The sequence below is a fragment of the Felis catus genome, chromosome D4 (genome assembly GCF_018350175.1).
Source record: "Felis catus isolate Fca126 chromosome D4, F.catus_Fca126_mat1.0, whole genome shotgun sequence".
Taxonomy (NCBI): domain Eukaryota; kingdom Metazoa; phylum Chordata; class Mammalia; order Carnivora; family Felidae; genus Felis; species Felis catus.
In genome coordinates, this window is record NC_058380.1 from 91,463,216 (window position 1) to 91,478,824 (window position 15,609).

At 64.4% G+C, this 15,609-nt stretch overlaps 3 protein-coding genes across 3 annotated transcripts; all 3 read left to right on the forward strand.

Annotated features, from left to right (window-relative positions):
• The first annotated feature begins 1 nt into the window (after position 1).
• On the forward strand, positions 2–10,398 carry ANAPC2 (anaphase promoting complex subunit 2). Its single transcript, XM_011288746.4, has 13 exons — positions 2–162; positions 426–1,048; positions 2,045–2,177; positions 3,182–3,356; positions 3,734–3,853; positions 4,208–4,325; positions 5,044–5,225; positions 5,577–5,718; positions 6,027–6,102; positions 6,191–6,394; positions 9,401–9,530; positions 9,731–9,966; positions 10,071–10,398. Exons 1-13 carry the CDS (start codon positions 58–60, stop codon positions 10,281–10,283), a joined length of 2,457 nt encoding a protein of 818 aa, XP_011287048.2. The 5' UTR covers positions 2–57; the 3' UTR covers positions 10,284–10,398.
• Positions 10,399–12,347: 1,949 nt separating this feature from the next.
• Positions 12,348–13,451, forward strand: TMEM210 (transmembrane protein 210). Its single transcript, XM_023243103.2, has 4 exons — positions 12,348–12,507; positions 12,632–12,767; positions 12,977–13,012; positions 13,202–13,451. Exons 1-4 carry the CDS (start codon positions 12,420–12,422, stop codon positions 13,401–13,403), a joined length of 462 nt encoding a protein of 153 aa, XP_023098871.1. The 5' UTR covers positions 12,348–12,419; the 3' UTR covers positions 13,404–13,451.
• Positions 13,452–13,756: 305 nt separating this feature from the next.
• On the forward strand, positions 13,757–15,608 carry LRRC26 (leucine rich repeat containing 26). Its single transcript, XM_023243102.2, has 2 exons — positions 13,757–15,143; positions 15,232–15,608. The coding sequence occupies exons 1-2, from the start codon at positions 14,471–14,473 to the stop codon at positions 15,519–15,521; spliced, it is 963 nt and encodes a 320-aa protein (XP_023098870.2). The 5' UTR covers positions 13,757–14,470; the 3' UTR covers positions 15,522–15,608.
• Position 15,609: the final 1 nt, after the last annotated feature.

Genomic DNA, 15,609 nt, shown 5'->3' on the forward strand with positions numbered 1-15,609 from the left:
TCGTGTGCGTCATCGCCGCGCGCCGCGCCGCGAAGCCCTGGGAGCTGGTGGGCGCAGATGGCGACGGCGGTGCGAGACGGCGACCCCGGGCCTGCACAGGAACTGTTGGTGGCCTGGAACACCGTGAGCACCGGGCTGGTGCCGCCGGCCGCGTTGGGACTGGTGAGGCCCCGGAAGAGGGCGGCGGGTCCGCGCGGGGTTCCGGGGACCCTGCGCGCTTTACTAGGACGTCCACCCTGGGGTTCGTTCCGCTGCCGAGGCGGCCCTTCCCTAGCGTCGGCCAAGCATCCGTGGGTCGTGGACGAGGGGTAGCGGAAATCCCGCAGCTTCCCCTCCGCTCTGTCCCTTTCCCCGCTTCTCCCCGCGTGTCAGTGCCCTTCCCACCGCTACTCTGTGTCCCCTTCTCACGGTTCCCTGCACTCCAGGCGTCCTCCCGGACCAGCGGTGCGGTGCCGCCAAAGGAGGAGGAGCTCCGGGCGGCGGTGGAGGTTTTGAGGGCCCACGGTCTGCATTCAGTCCTGGAGGAGTGGTTTGTAGAGGTGCTGCAGAACGACCTGCAGGCCAACATCTCCCTTGAGTTCTGGAATACTATCTCCCAGCGTGAGAACTGTGCAGACGAGCCCCAGTGCCTTCTGCTTCTCCTTGACGCTTTCGGCCTGTTGGAGAGCCGCCTGGATCCCTACCTGCATAGTCTAGAGCTGCTGGAGAAATGGACTCGCCTGGGCTTGCTGATGGGCGCAGGCGCTCAGGGGCTGCGGGAAAAAGTCCACACCACCTTGCGGGGCGTCCTGTTCTTTTCCACTCCCAGAACCTTTCAGGAGATGATTCAGCGCCTCTATGGGCGCTTTTTGAGAGTCTACATGCAGAGTAAGAGGAAGGGGGAAGGGGGCACAGACCCAGAACTAGAGGGGGAATTGGACAGCAGGTATGCCCGTCGCCGGTACTACCGGCTTCTGCAGAGCCCGTTGTGTGCGGGATGCGGCAGTGACAAGCAGCAGTGCTGGTGCCGCCAGGCCCTGGAGCAGTTTCACCAGCTCAGCCAGGTCCTGTGAGTACTCGTGCCTGTGTGGCCACGCCTCTGTTCTTGCCTCTGGCTGGCTTTCCTGGGTCCAGCTGGCTGGGTGGGGTGGGGGGTGGGGTCTCTGCAGGATCATCCTGGGTGTGGCCAGGGGCGGGTCCCCAGGATCCCCGCGCTGTGAATTTATACGTTTTGTCTTGGACACAGGTGTGTGTCTGCCACTCACACTAGCCTTGGGTTTCCGCTCTTTGCTTACTCTGAGACCCTAGGGATTGCAAATTTTCTGGGCCACGTAGAATTCTGCTGTGCCTTCTGTAGGCTCCCTGGGGAAGGGATGGTGTTCATCCTCTCTTGTAATTGCAAGAGGTGGGCTTGCTTTTTTTATTCTTTCCAGACAAGTTGGGGATTAGGCTAACACGCTGGGCAAGCAGATTGCTTTTCCAGCCTTTTAAAGAGGAAAGAATTTTGCTGTCGCCGTTAAAGCTGGGTTCGGAGCTGTGAGCCTTTAATCCTTTGTGGTTGCTGGTAATGATCTTGTCACGTTGAGTGAAGCGGCAGCAGCACAGCTGTTGGGAAGGGGGAGGGGCTTCTAGCTGGACTGAGGGAGGGGCCCTGTTGCTGGCCAGGGTCAAGGAGGCCCTGGATGGCTTTTGCTGGTTCATCCCAGATGCAGGGTGCCCAGAAATGTTCTCTCTCGTTTTCTTGAGTTCATTCGCCGTCGCTGACCAGGGTCTGCACCCAACGGCATAACTGGTGGCGTCTGTGTTCACGTGGTCAGGACGGTGATACACTTAGCTGTTGCTTCAGAGCCACGTTTAAGGAGATGCGGTTTTAGCCCTGAGAGCCACACCCACTCCTCACATGGGCAAGGCCAGGGTCTCAGCCTGGGCAGAGAGGCCAACTGGGGAGGGCAGGGCTCTGTCCTGCCCAGCAGCTTTTCCTTGAAGCCTTCAACGGTGCAGAGGGCGCTGGGTGTGAGGGGCAGCAGGGTACTCCGTGTGCTCCACGAGCAGGGCTGTCCTCCAGACACAGGCTGAGTCTGTTGGAGCGGGTCAGTGCGGAGGCTGTGACCACCACCCTGCACCAGGTGACCAGGGAGAGAATGGAGGACCGCTGTCGGGGCGAGTACGAGCGCTCCTTCCTGCGAGAGTTCCACAAGGTAAGGACAGCCTCTCGGGCCCTGTTCCCTGGGGGCTGTAGAACAGGTTTCTGGCCAACCTGACACCCTAGTGGTCTTAGAAGCAGCCACAGTATGGGGACTTGGACGAGCTAGGACCTGGCTGGTGGATGAAGCTGTCTTGGTGCTGGGTGGAAGCTGGCCCTTCCCGGCCTGCCCTTGTGACCGCAAGAAAGAGCCCGTGACCTGCTCAGCAAGGTCTGTGAGAAATCACTTGGCTGGAGGCGGTGCCAAGGTCTGGGGTGTCCCGCTGAGGGGCCTCAGGGCGCCCGTGCTGTTGGGGCGTGGTCTGGGGCCCTGCCCTGGGGCTCTGCCCTGGTCTCCCTAGAGCCGGGGAGGTGCTGGCCCAACCGCAGGGGACCGTCCAGCCTGCCCCTACTTCCCGCATGTCATTCTCCGCCGCTTCCTGGTGTCCGCGTCCCAGGGCGCAGACTAGCTGTGGTGGGGGTTCACAGCAAGTGTCCGTACAGCAGCGGTCTGGAGTGGGTGTGAGACCAGAGGCCTGGCCGGGGCACCTGTGTTGCCCCCAGGTGGTAGAGTATCGGGATGCTGTCATCAGGGGCTGCGTAGTTTGTGGGGGAACGTGTGCATCCTAGGCTCTGTGCGGCTGTTTTGCCTATAAGTTTACGCGCATGTGCTCAGAAGGGCCCTTACGTTGTCCCCCGTGGTGGGACTGGTCAGGTACGTGGCCCCCAGGGTGTGTCTGTCCACCAGGTCAGAGGTGAGCGTTCTCTCCGTGCTCTGCATCAGGGCCACTGTTGCTAAGATAAGCCTGGGCTCTGGTGCTCATTGGGTGTGGGGACACATCGATGGGAGGCCTGGGAGGCCCACTTTGGACCCGTTATCCTGCTGGTTTCAATGTGCTCCCAGTGTCCAGGAGCCTTAGAGACTCCCCGAGACTGGCTGCAGTGCGGGTAGCCTCTGCTCCACGTCGGGCTGGGGTTCATTCAGCTCCTCGCCTCCCTACACCTGTGCTCTCCCGACAGTGGATCGAGAGGGTGGTCGGCTGGCTCGGCAAGGTATTCCTGCAGGATGGCCCCGCCAGGCCCGCGTCCCCGGAGGCTGGCAACACACTGCGCCGGTGGCGCTGCCACGTGCAGAGGTTTTTCTACCGTATCTATGCCGGCCTACGCATCGAGGAGCTCTTCAGCATCATCCGAGGTCGGCCCCCTGCCCGCTGAAGTGGCCACCTTCCCCGTGCCTTCGCCATTCAGATCCTGCAGGCGGCCAGGGGCACTTAGGACAGACAGTGGTGTCCCAAGCAGAGCTGGGCCCGCCAGTGGGGCCCCCAGACGTTGCTTCTGGGCGTCCACCCCCATCCTGTCGGCGGCCTCATGCTCCTGCTCTGTCCTTGGGCACTCGGGGGCGGGGCGGGGGCTGGAGGGCACATGACCGCCCAGGGACGGCCTGAAGCACCTAGCGGTGTTTCTCATCACTGCTGAGTGGGTCTGGGCCCTGCCGACCTTGTGTCCTTTCTTGCACGCACAGCACATGCGTGCTTGCACGTGTGTGTGCAAGGGTCCACACTCTTCCTACAGACTTCCCAGACTCCCGGCCAGCCATCGAGGACCTCAAATACTGCCTGGAAAGGACTGACCAGAGGCAGCAGCTGCTCCTGTCTCTCAAGGCTGCCCTGGAGACGCGGCTCCTCCACCCAGGTGCCTGAGCTGCTGCCCAAGAAGCCAGTCTCCTCTGCCGAGGGGCCTGTGTAGGGTGTGGGTCTGTGCGGTCCTTAGGAGCTCCGCCTCATCCTCCCTTGAAGAGAGTCCTGGGAAGTGATGGGTGTGGCCTGGGGCAGACCGCCCAGTGAGGGGAGGGCTCGGACCTTGGAAAGTTCCAGGGAAAGCACATGAGAGTTAGGGGAGAAGGGGGACAGCGTCCCGTGGGTCACAGTGGTATCCTGGGGAGTGAGGTCACAGTGGTGGCCGAAAAACCCACCTGGCCAGGGCGCTGCCGCTCAAGGGACAACTCCTGGGTGCTGCTGTGACTACTGTCCTTTCTCCTGGCCGTAGGGGTCAACACGTGCGACATCATCACCCTCTATATATCCGCCATCAAGGCACTGCGTGTGCTCGACCCTTCCATGGTCATCTTGGAGGTGGCTTGTGAGCCCATTCGCCGCTACCTGAGGTGAGCCCCGTGGCCAAGCTCCAGGCTGCTGCTCGGACCTGGGGTCCTTGTCTCCTGGCTCCATTTGTGCAGCCAAGTTCCCCGTGGGTCCTTGTGGCCCCCGAAACACCAGGGACACTCTGTCCCTCCTGTTGGGCCACATGACCTGGCCACGGCCCGGGCTTCTTCGTCTTGTGGGTGCCACCACGTCCATGGGCAGACACTGGGGACCCCACCCTGCAACCCTGCTCTCTGTTCCCATCCCCTTTTCCTAGTCCATAGAGGCCCCAGCTCAGCTTTAGCTTACTGACCAAGACCCAGGCTGAGGCCGGGGCGGGGAGGGGACCCCTGTGCATGAACCGCAGTGACTCCAGGCTGTCTGTCAGAGGACATGTTTGAGCGGGTGCTGGGGCACAGCTGTCTGGAGACCCCTCGGGACAGTAGAGGCTCAGGGCTGGGGCTGGGAGGCATCTGGTGCTTCCCTGACTCACATCTGCTGCCTCTTGGTTGGGAAGGCCCTGGCCTAGATCCCGTATTATTTTAGTTCTCGGCGTTCCCGAAAACGGTGGGGTTTATCTTATTATGATCAGTATTACTGTTTTCTGAGAGAAAGTTTGATGGACCCGTCTTAAGCAGGTGGCCAACGGGGGTGCTGGCTGCCGGGGTGAGGTGGGGTGCCGTGGTGTGGGCAAACAGGGAGAGAGGTGCCGCGAAGGCCAGCGGTACTCACATCTGGCAGGACGCGGGAGGACACGGTGCGGCAGATCGTAGCTGGGCTGACGGGGGACTCGGATGGGACGGGGGACTTGGCTGTCGAGCTGTCCAAGACAGACCCGGCGAGCCTGGAGACCGGTCAGGACAGCGAGGATGACTCTGGCGAGCCCGAGGACTGGGTCCCTGACCCTGTGGATGCCGATCCAGGTCAGTGCCACCAGCCCCACCTGGCTCTGGGTTGTGGGGGACGCTCCAGCAAGGCAGGCGTCTGATTCCACAGGTGCCCGAAAGCTTGAGGGGATCAGTTGTCAGCACCCGCCCCGACCCGCTTCTGCAGGGGGCTCTGGCTGGCTTGAGTGGGCCCACGGTGGCCTGTGTCTCCGTCCGGCTTGCCAGAAGAGCAGATTCCCAGGCGGCCTGTGTACTACCCACCCCGCCCCTCGCCTGGGATCTGGGCCTGGGCCTCACGGGCGTGGCAGGGTGGGGCCTGCGTGGGCGCGGATGGTGCTTCCTCGGTCCCTGCGAGATGCCATCGGTGCCGGTCCCCGTGCCGTGCAGGGAAGTCCAGCTCCAAGCGGCGCTCCTCGGACATCATCAGCCTGCTGGTCAGCATCTACGGCAGCAAGGACCTGTTCATCAACGAGTACCGCTCGCTGCTGGCCGACCGCCTCCTGCACCAGTTCAGCTTTAGTCCTGAGCGGTGAGGCCCGCAAGGCGCCACTGGGCCGCAGGGGGCGCCGCTGCCTGCTCTCCGGCGGGGAGGTGCACCCGTGCTCAGCCATCACCCTGGGGAGGCCTGGGGGGAGGCCCAGGGGCTCGGGGAACCAGATCCCCGGGAACCCCTGGGCCTCAGCCGGGACGGAGTCCAGGGTCTCGGTGGCTGGAGCTGCACTTCGCGCCTCTCCCCCTGGGGTGTCCCTGCGCTGGGTGGGGGAGGGTGCCCGCTCCGCTACGGGTGCTGCTTGGGGTGGGGGCGCGCCACGCCCCCTCAGAGATGCGTTCTTCCAGGGAGATCCGCAACGTGGAGCTGCTGAAGCTGCGCTTTGGCGAGGCTCCCATGCACTTCTGCGAGGTCATGCTGAAGGTGGGCACGCGGGGCTCCTGCCCACCTGGCCCGGCCTCACCCTGAGCCCAGCCCCGGGGCCTTCGTGAGACCTCGTTCCCCCCCCCAGGACATGGCGGACTCCCGCCGCATCAACGCCAACATTCGTGAGGAGGACGAGAAGCGGCCCATAGAGGAGCAGCCGCCTTTTGGGGTCTATGCCGTCATCCTGTCCAGCGAGTTTTGGCCTCCCTTCAAGGACGAGAAGCTGGAGGTCCCCGAGGACATTAGGGAGGCCCTCGAGGTCTACTGCAAGAAGTACGAGAAGCTGAAGGTACAGGCCACACCTCCCTCCGGTGGCAGGTGGGGGCTGCATCCTGACCTGGTGACCTTTCCGAGCAGGCTGTGCATCGGGACCTGGGTGCGACCCGCCTGCGCGGCTCTCTGCTGACACCTCTCCTGCGCCTCTGCGTCGGGGCAGGAGGGCGCAGCCCCCGTTCCGCTCCCCTCGTCCCTTAGGAGCCTCTGCACGTGAGCGTGCACACCCACACTGGGGGAGGGGCCGGGCCGCTTCTGCCCTCTGCGCCTCCGGGTGGCCCCACCTTCCCGGGCTTCCTCTTCCACTGTCTACTCTCTGACGTCTCAGAACTGGGGGCTGGGGCACCGGGCTCGCCCCGGAGAGAGTCGGGGCTGTGTGTGCCCCATGGGCGTCTGCCTCCAAGCAGTCTCCAGATTGCTCATGAAGCATTCGACTTCCAGGACTCTGCCCCGGCCTTGCCACTGCCTGGCTTGCTTCCCTAGAAGCTGCTTTCCCAGAGGATGGCTCAGCCATGCCTTTCTGCTCGGGCCTAATGCGCCTGATGTGATGGCCATGCCTCAGCGCGCTTTGTCCTGACTCCAGCTGGATACTAGAGTGGCGGAGCAGGCCCCGGGGCTATGCTGGAGGTCGGACCTGTGGCCACAGTGTCTCTGCCTCACACCAGAACTCTTGGCCTGAGGATCACGTTGGACACGTGGGTGGCCACGCAGCCCACAGAGTATCCTTGCTTGTGTTTTCTGTTGGTGGCCTTGCGTCTTTCCCGCTGCAGGCTGCGGTGGTGGCCGTACGGTCGTGGGCTTGGAGCTGGAGAGCCTGTCTGTGGCTCTCCTGCTTGTGACCTGGGCAAACTGTGGGTTCTGCTTCCGTTTCCCCCCTACGAGGTGGGGTTCTCTGTTGCCTCCTCCTTTGGAGCTGAGGGGGTGAGGGGGTTACTGAAGACTCCCTTGTGTTGGTCAGCAACAAAGTGCCATGATAGGGGCTCAAAACAGTGCAGGTGTATCGTGTCACTTCTGGCAGCTGGGTGTCCAGGATCGATCATAGGGCTGCACTCTGTCCAGAGGCTTGAGGGAGGGTTCCTCCTGCTGCTTCCGGCTTCTGGTGGCTCCAGGCATCACTTGACTTGTGGCCACATCAGCCCAACCTCCGCCTCTGTTGTCACATGGCATTCTCCCTGTGTCTCTTTGTGTCCACGTTTCTTACAAGGACACCAGTCATGTTGGATTAAAGGCCCACCCTATTCTAGAATGACCTCACTTGAACGAATTGACGTGTGGTAATCTGATGTCCAGATGCAGTTACGTTCTGAGTTATCAGGGGTTAGGACTTTAACATCCTTAACTATGAGGGACGCAGTTCAACCTATAACAGTCCACCCTGTGCCCCCCCCCCCCCCAAATTCTTGTGCTTCCCACATGCAAAACACACTCATCCAACATCCCCAGAAGTCTTAAGCCATTCCAGCACCACGTTTACATCACCCCACACCTCAGAGTTTGGTATCTGAGCAGCATCTGAATCGGGCAGGAGCGAGACCGAGCGCAGCTCATCGAGGGCAGTCCCTCTCCGGCTGCGAGCCTGGGAAAGCAGAGCGTGCCTGCGAGCTGTGGCACAGACCCCTCCGTTCTGAGAGGATGACTTCTCAAGGAAGGAGGGGGTCACAGGCTCAAAGCAAGTCCAAAAGCCAGTGGAGGCACTGCTCTGGGTTCAAGGCTGTCTTCTGTCTGCCCACCCTGCCAGGCCGGGCCGCTGTACTGCAGTTCTCCCGCTGAGCCCTCCTCAGCTGGCCGTCTCTCCGTTTTAGTCCGGGTCGCCGTAAAATTCTCAGGAGCCTCGTCCTCCCTGCAGCTCCCAGTCGTCCAGGCCTTTGGCCGTGGGCCCTCACAGACCCCCTTCCTGGACCGCCCAGTCTGTCCTGGCTCTTCTGAGGACGCTGGTCGGCTCCCACATCAGAGCTCGGGTCTCTGGCGCCCTCTCGGCTCTGTCTCTAGAGCACACAGAGAAGAGCAGCACCCCTGCCTTCGCGCTGGCTCCCCCCCCCCCCCCCGCCTCACCCCTGCTGCCGCTGCGAGGCCATCCCTCCCACATTTGCGGAGTCTCCTCAGCTCAGTGTTGGTTCATCGTGCTGGGGTGTGCTTTCTGCCCAGCAGGGTGGTGCTCAGACAGGATCCTGCCACCACATAGCAGGGCCACACTGTCTCCAGTTTGCCGTGGCCTCTTCCTCCTCGCGACGCCTCTTGTGGCTTCCCTGGCCGTGTCCCTGCCGACAGTCTCTCCGGGGCAATTCAGGCTCTTAGAGGCATGTAGCCCACAGCTCTTCCAGCCTCTGCCTGTCACCCAACTCCGTGGACTCACACTTCTGGGAATTTGTTACAGCAGCACCCCCTTCCCGGGACCAAAATGTGTCACTTTCTCGTGGCTGCCATAACAAAGTGCCATGACGCAGGTGCTTGCGACCACGGAGATCTTTTTCTCCACCCTGGAGGCCAGAGCAGAGGTCAGGGCGTCAGCAGGGCTGTGCGCCTCCGAAGGCTGTGGGAGAGGGTCCCTCCGCCTCCCCAGCATCTGGTGTTGCAGGCCACCCTCGGTGTTTCTCGGCTTGTGGCTGCGTCCCTGCCGTCTCTGCCTGTCTTCACACTGTCTTCCCTCTTGCAAGGGCGCTGAGCGAGCTACGTCAGGGCTCGCTGTACTTCGGATGACCTTGTCTTAACTAGGCCCGTCTGCAGCGGCCTCGTCTCCAACCCAGGTCATGTTCTGAGGTCCTGGGGGTTACGATGTTGGACGTCTTTCGGACACCGTTAACTCACGAGCAGCCCTCATTGTTCAGTCCTATCAGATCGTGGTAGTGGAGGGCGTGGGAAGCGGAGCCCTGTCTTCTTTCCACCCTGCTGCCCACTGCCGGGGGGCGGGGGGCGGGGGGCGGTGAGGGAGCTCTTCTGTCACCTGGTGCCAGGTGGCGGAGTCTCACTCAGCTGGGCTCAGCCGGGCCCCCGGGCTGCTCGTGCTGACTGCGGCCCTCCCCAGGCCATGCGGACCCTCAGCTGGAAGCACACCCTGGGCCTGGTGACCATGGACGTGGAGCTGGCCGATCGTACCTTGTCTGTGGCAGTGACTCCCGTGCAGGCGGTGGTTTTGCTCTACTTCCAGGACCAAGGTGAACCCACTGGCCCCTGGCTGGCCTGCCCCAGCCTTGCCTCCTGGGGGGGGGACCAGTGCCAGGCACTGCTCCGTGTGGCCGGGGGGGGGGGGGGGGGTGGAGGTTGGGGGCGGGACTCGGCCTCCTGGGGCTGCCCCCTGGGAAGGTGAGCGGGCCGACGAGGCCCAGTGGCTAGTGTTCCCGGCCGCCCCGTGCAGCCAGCTGGACCCTGGAGGAGCTGAGCAAGGTGGTGAAGATGCCCGTGGCCCTGCTGCGGCGGCGCATGTCCGTGTGGCTGCAGCAGGGAGTGCTGCGGGAGGAGCCTGCCGGGACCTTCTCTGTGGTGGAGGAGGAGCGGCCCCAGGACCGGGACAGCATGGTGCTCCTTGACAGCGACGACGAGAGCGACTCCGGCATGGCCTCCCAGGCCGACCAGAAGGAGGAGGAGCTGCTGGTGCGGCCGGGGGCGGGGGCGGGGGCCTGGCTCGGCCTCTGGTGTGGTGGCCGCGCGGGGGGTGGGGGGTGGCCTGACGGCCGGCCTGGCCTCTGTGTCCCCAGCTTTTCTGGACGTACATCCAGGCCATGCTGACCAACCTGGAGAGCCTGTCGCTGGAGCGTATCTACAGCATGCTGCGCATGTTCGTGGTCACCGGCCCCGCACTGGCCGAGATCGACCTGCAGGAGCTCCAGGGCTTCCTGCAGAAGAAGGTGAGGGACCAGCAGCTGGTCTACTCAGCCGGCGTCTACCGCCTGCCCAAGAGCTGCAGCTGACGCGCCCACTGCGCCCTTCCCGCGACGTCCCCACGGAGGGAGGGTGGCTGGGGGGGTGCCCCCCGTGCCCCTGCCCGGCCCCCGGAGTGCAGAGTAAAGCAAATGGTTCTCTATCCTTTCCCTGTCCTGGTGGCTTTGTGGGCCCATCGCGGGCGTGTGGTCCGGGTTTGCCCTTCACAGCGGTCTCTCCAGCTCAGCCTAGCAGGGCCTGGCTCCCTGGGAGCAGGTGCGGGGAAACACACGAGTGTCCGGGCCCAGCCCTGCCTGCACACCTGTCACCGGGCTCCAGACCCACGGTCCTGGCACGTGGACGTCCCTGGGGCACACAAGGGGTCCTGGCACCGCCCCCAGCCCCTGAGGTCCCGGGAGGCAGGGGAGGGCGTTGGCTGGACGCAGGCTGGAGGTCTTCAGAAGCACTGGGCACCGCAGCCTGAGGTGCAGGAGGCTCCGTGCTGGCTGGTGGTGCCAGCCTCCTGGGCAACAAAGGCCCTTTGGAACGAGCCTCCGGCGTCCTGTTCCCGCCCACCCGGGGTGCCTTCCCAGGCCTGGAGTCATGCCTGTTGCCCCCAGACACCCTTGGGTAGCCCCCTCCGCCAGGCTGTCTTCTAGTGCCTACCCCCACCTCCCCACTTTGACCTGTTCCCCTGGGGCCCTGATATCAGTCCTTGACGGGACCCCCTCTCACTCCAGAGCGTCCTGTTGGCCACGGGTTTGGAGAACGAGCGGTAGGACTAGGCACGTAGCCTTAGCAGTTCCAGGATTCTGGCGAGCCAGTGTTTGCCTCACTTGGGCTCCACCCACCACCAAGGCTGCTGTGCTGTGGTCACTAGGAGAGGGGCTTCCCGCTTTCCTCTGAGTTCTGCTGGAGGCCCAGAAGGCTCTAACACCCACCGTTCCCTCCAGGCGGAAGGTCACCTGGCATGGGGCTGAGTTTACTTCCGTCATCCTAACCCGGATGCAAACCGGCTAGACGGGTCTGGCGGGGCAGCGGGGCAGCTCCTGGGCACAGGCACACGTCCCTTTAGACTTGGTTTGTTAACGAAATGTGAGAAAAACAAAAAAGCTGCATCTTGGGTCACAGCATCACACAACAGGCACAGAGGTGTCCCAGAAACTGCTGGCTGGTCCCCAAGGAGGGTTCAACACTAGGAGGAGACACCTGTGTCAGAGGAGTCAGGGAGGTCCCCAATGACAAGGAGTCAGCCAGGGCCCCTCTGCACCCTTGCCCCTGGTGCCCTGTGGGGTCATCCGTGGTGTGGGACAACTCCCCCTGCTGCCTGTGTGGTTTGCTGGCCTAGGTCCTTAGGGGAGGAGGGAGGAGGCCTCTGGACGGCGAGGCCAGGGAGGAGGCTGAGGTTAAGTCCCACGATGCCAGCCTGCAGCTAAGTCCCTCAGGAAGATGCAGAGGAAGAAGCCCTCAGGGCAGGGCAGGGCAGGGGGGCTCTGATAAATGATACAGATTGGGAGCCTCAGATGCTACCTGTAGCCTTTTCTCAGCCAGAGGCGCCTAGCGGCTGTGGCTGTGGGAGGGCCCGTGGGCAGCGCCCCCACCTCCTGGGGGATTTGGAGAGCCTCCGGCATTGCTGAGCTGGGGGCGGGATCCTCCCCGAGACCGCCAGTGCGAGGGAGGGCAGCGAGCACAGGCCCATGCCTTGCCCCTTCTTGGCCCCTGCTCCTGGCAGCCTTGGGGGAAGGATGGTGGCATAGGTCAGCTGGGTGGGGCCCAGGCCTCACCTGGGCTGTCACAGTCCCTGAGAAACAGGCCTCCCGCTGTCTGCTGAGGGCCCCCCAGGGTTTCCGGGTCATTGTTTCCACTATCCCAAGAGCCTAAGGGTGATCTCCATCCCCTTCCCTGTAATGCACCATCCCCTGAGGCTGGATCCAGTAGGGCACTGGGGAGCAGCTCCCAGGCCCCCAGCCACCCTACCTGCTTCACCCCGGGGGTTGCCTGCCCAGGTCTCCTCTGCTCCCACACAGAAGTTCAAGTGAAGCTCCGGCTGAAGCCCTGCCCACCCCCACACACCTCCCAGACCCCCGATTCCCCCACCACCCCACCCTGCTCCACAGCCCTATTGTGAGGTCAGCGCCTTCCAATGGGTTCCATCCAGAGGTGTGTGGTGGGGTTGGGGGCTGGACATGGCCCCCTGTCCCCAGCCTGACTCCTGCCTGGCTGGCGGCCCTCTCGGCCTGATATGTCTGTCCCTTTTGCTCATCCCTGCTGCAGGTGCCTCCTCCCGTCCCTGAACCCCGCCCCAGCCAGGGCCCCTCCTGGGGTGAGGGGCGGCCCCGGGGGCCCTCCACTGGCAGGTGACGAGGGCCCCTCGGCCACACGGGCCTTGTCTCTGCAGCTGGAACGTACTGTGAGTGCAGCCTCGGCCTCAGCCGCGAGGCCCTCATCGCCCTGCTGGTGGTGCTGGCGGGCGTTGGTGCCAGCTGCTTCTGTGCCCTCGTCATCGTGGCAATTGGTGCCATGCGAGCCAAGAGGTGTGTAGGCCCCGGGGCGGGCAGGGTGGGTGAGGGCCACGGGGCCCTGCTGGGAGAGGGGCCTCTGCCCCAGGTGAGATGTCAGCCAGAGCTGGGGAACGCTATTTCCCGGACTGGGCTGTGAAGAGGTGGGGTGCGGGAGGGGCACTTCTGGGCTCCTGGGGGCCAGCTCCCCTGCTCCAGGACTCACACCTTCCTTTGTCCCCCAGACATGAACATGCCTCCCGCAGACACATGGACAGCAGGTGAGTAACCTCAGGGGAGGACCCCACGGGTGAGCTGTGTCCCTGCTCCTGCCCCACTGGGAGGTGTGGTCACAGATGCATCAGGGGCACTGACCTGAGAGCCAGGCCTGCCCTGGGAGGGGGTTAAGTCCTCGGGAGCCCGTGCTGGTGACTGCCTGCAACAGGCCTGACCCAGCCCGTGTCGTGCAGGATGGTGGGGCACTTCGGGGTCCAGGAAGATCACACGGATCTGCACACATTGCATGTGGAGTCCCACCTCATGGACCCTGAGCTGGAGGTCTCCCTGATGCCTCCCCTGGAGGCTCACGGCCTCATAACCATCCCCATGGACCCGATGGCCCCAACTCTGACTCTAGAGGAGCCGTCCCCTCTCACCCCCCCACCTGAGTAGGGCTGCGGGCAGCCTAGGGTAAGAGAATTAAACGGTATTTAGTGCTTCTGCCCTGTCCTCTCTGCGGGCTCCTCCTAGAGCCGCTGTGCGGCTGCGTGAAGGGGTGGGGAGGGGTCTGTGTGCACCTAGGTCATCTCCTTTATCTTGGATGGCGGGTGTGTGTGTGTGTGCGTGCGCGAGTGTGCGCTGCCTGCACAAGTGCCCGCTGTCTGCCCTTCAGGGCAGGAGCCACAGCCCTGGTGTTTCCATCTCCTCCTGCCATGGCCTCCGTCTAGCTCCTCCCGGCATCGTCCTGCTGCCTTGCCCCACGAAGTTGGCATGGCTCCTGGGCCCCTGCCCACCCCACCCCCACCCCCACCCCGGAAAACCCCAGGACAGGATGTGCAACTCTGGTGACTCCAGAGGGAGCAGCATTTGACTGGAGAACTTGGGCTGGTGCCTGTGCCCTACCCACACTGTCTCCTTGAGGTTCTAGGAGAATCCTCATAGGGCCAGGTAGGGCAGACATGACGGTCTCCAGGTATGCAGTCCCCGCTCCACCCTACGGCCTATCCCCTGGGCTCAGGCTCCCATCATGTACTCCTGACCCCACCAAACATCCACTATGGAGATGGGACCATCCCTATACAGGGGGTGCGGGGAGGGGGCCCACTGTGTGTGTGCTAGGGTCACTTTGCTGGGCAGGAGACAGGCAGGGACGAGTGAGCAGTGAGGCCCCTGGGTCCCATTCCATGCGTGGCATCCATGAGTTTGATGGGTGTGTGTGGGGGGGGTCATCCATCGGCTTAGGCCTCAAGGGGGGCACAGGGTGGTGGATACCCCAGGAGAGGAGAGGTGGGGCTTCTCACGGCCGCAGCTGGCACAGAGCCAAGAGGAGCCCGGATCCGGGACAGGTGGCTGGCAGTGCAGGGTGCTGGCTATCCGCCCAGCCCCCGCCCTGGGCGCGGGGACCAGCCGTGGAACAGGAACTGCCGGCACCTGGGCTGGAGAATTAATATTTGTGCAGGCGCGGCAAAGACGCACTGGCTACGTGAACGCACGGGCAGCAGGCCTTGAGCTCTGCCCCCATGCGGAGCCTCTCCTCTCTCTCGCGGCGGCCGTCGCCGATGTTGCTGCTGCTGCTGTCGCCGTGGTCCGTCTGGGCCCAGTTGTCGGCCGCGGCCGCCTCCTCGGGAACCCCAGGCACCCCGGACTGCCCGGAGGCGTGCGCGTGCGCGCCGGGCGGCCAGGCCAACTGCTCGAGGCGCGCGCTGCCCGCCGTGCCTGCGGGCCTGAGCCGGCGCGTGCGCGCGCTGCTGCTGGACCATAACCGTGTGCGCGCGCTGCCGCCCGGCGCTTTCGTGGGCGCTGACACGCTGCTGCGCCTGGACCTGCGCGAGAACGGGCTGCGCTGGGTGCACGCGCGGGCCTTCTGGAGCTTGGGCGCGCTGCAGCAGCTCGACCTCAGCGCCAACCAGTTGGAGGCGCTGGCGCCCGGCACCTTTTCGCCCTTGCGCGCGCTGCGTTCCCTCTCGCTGGCAGGCAATCGGCTGGCGCGCCTGGAGCCGGCGGCGCTGGGCGCGCTCCCGCTGCTGTACGCGCTCAGCCTGCAGGACAACGAGCTGCCTGCGCTCGCGCCGGGACTGCTGGCCGGCCTGCCCGCTCTCCGCGCACTGCGCCTGCGCGGCAACCCTTGGGTCTGCGGCTGCGCGCTGCGTCCTCTCTGCTCCTGGCTGCGCCGGCACCCGCGGCCGGCGCCAGGTGAGCCCTCCGGGTGGGGGTAGGCGGGCCGGGAGCCACGGCCACGGTCCCCGCCGCCGCCACCTGACTGTGCACCTGTGTCCCGCAGAGGCCGAGACGCCGCTCTGCGTGTTGCCAGGGCGCCTGACGCTCAGACCCTTGACCGCCTTAACGGACGCCGCCTTCAGCCACTGCGCGCAGCGGCTCGCCCCCCGGGACCTGGCTGTGGTCTACGCGCTCGGGCCCGTCTCCTTTCTCGCCAGCCTGGCCGCCTGCCTGGCGCTGGGCTCCGTGCTCACCGCCTGCCGCACGCGCCGCTGGCGCGACACCGCCCTCGGCCCGCTGAGGAGAGCGCTGGCCCCTGGCCCCGGGAGCCCCGCGGCCGCTGCTCAGGACTGAGCGGACCTTGGCTGTTCTCGAATCTTCCCCTGTCCCCTGCCCTTCTTCACTCTCCCTGCAGGCGTCAACAAGCGACACAGACAGAAAG

What these genes read in the sequence shown, in the direction of transcription:
- ANAPC2 (XM_011288746.4), top strand. Translation starts at nt 58, where the DNA reads ATGGCGACGGCGGTGCGAGACGGCGACCCCGGGCCTGCACAGGAACTG. An exon ending in CACCAGCTCAGCCAGGTCCT is followed by an intron (nt 1,049 to 2,044) that starts GTGAGTACTCGT and finishes GCTGTCCTCCAG; the next exon opens with ACACAGGCTGAGTCTGTTGG. An exon ending in CCCTGTGGATGCCGATCCAG is followed by an intron (nt 5,226 to 5,576) that starts GTCAGTGCCACC and finishes CGTGCCGTGCAG; the next exon opens with GGAAGTCCAGCTCCAAGCGG.
- TMEM210 (XM_023243103.2), top strand. Translation starts at nt 12,420, where the DNA reads ATGGCCCCCTGTCCCCAGCCTGACTCCTGCCTGGCTGGCGGCCCTCTC. An exon ending in TTTGCTCATCCCTGCTGCAG is followed by an intron (nt 12,508 to 12,631) that starts GTGCCTCCTCCC and finishes TTGTCTCTGCAG; the next exon opens with CTGGAACGTACTGTGAGTGC. An exon ending in GGTGCCATGCGAGCCAAGAG is followed by an intron (nt 12,768 to 12,976) that starts GTGTGTAGGCCC and finishes TTTGTCCCCCAG; the next exon opens with ACATGAACATGCCTCCCGCA.
- LRRC26 (XM_023243102.2), top strand. Translation starts at nt 14,471, where the DNA reads ATGCGGAGCCTCTCCTCTCTCTCGCGGCGGCCGTCGCCGATGTTGCTG. An exon ending in GCACCCGCGGCCGGCGCCAG is followed by an intron (nt 15,144 to 15,231) that starts GTGAGCCCTCCG and finishes TGTGTCCCGCAG; the next exon opens with AGGCCGAGACGCCGCTCTGC.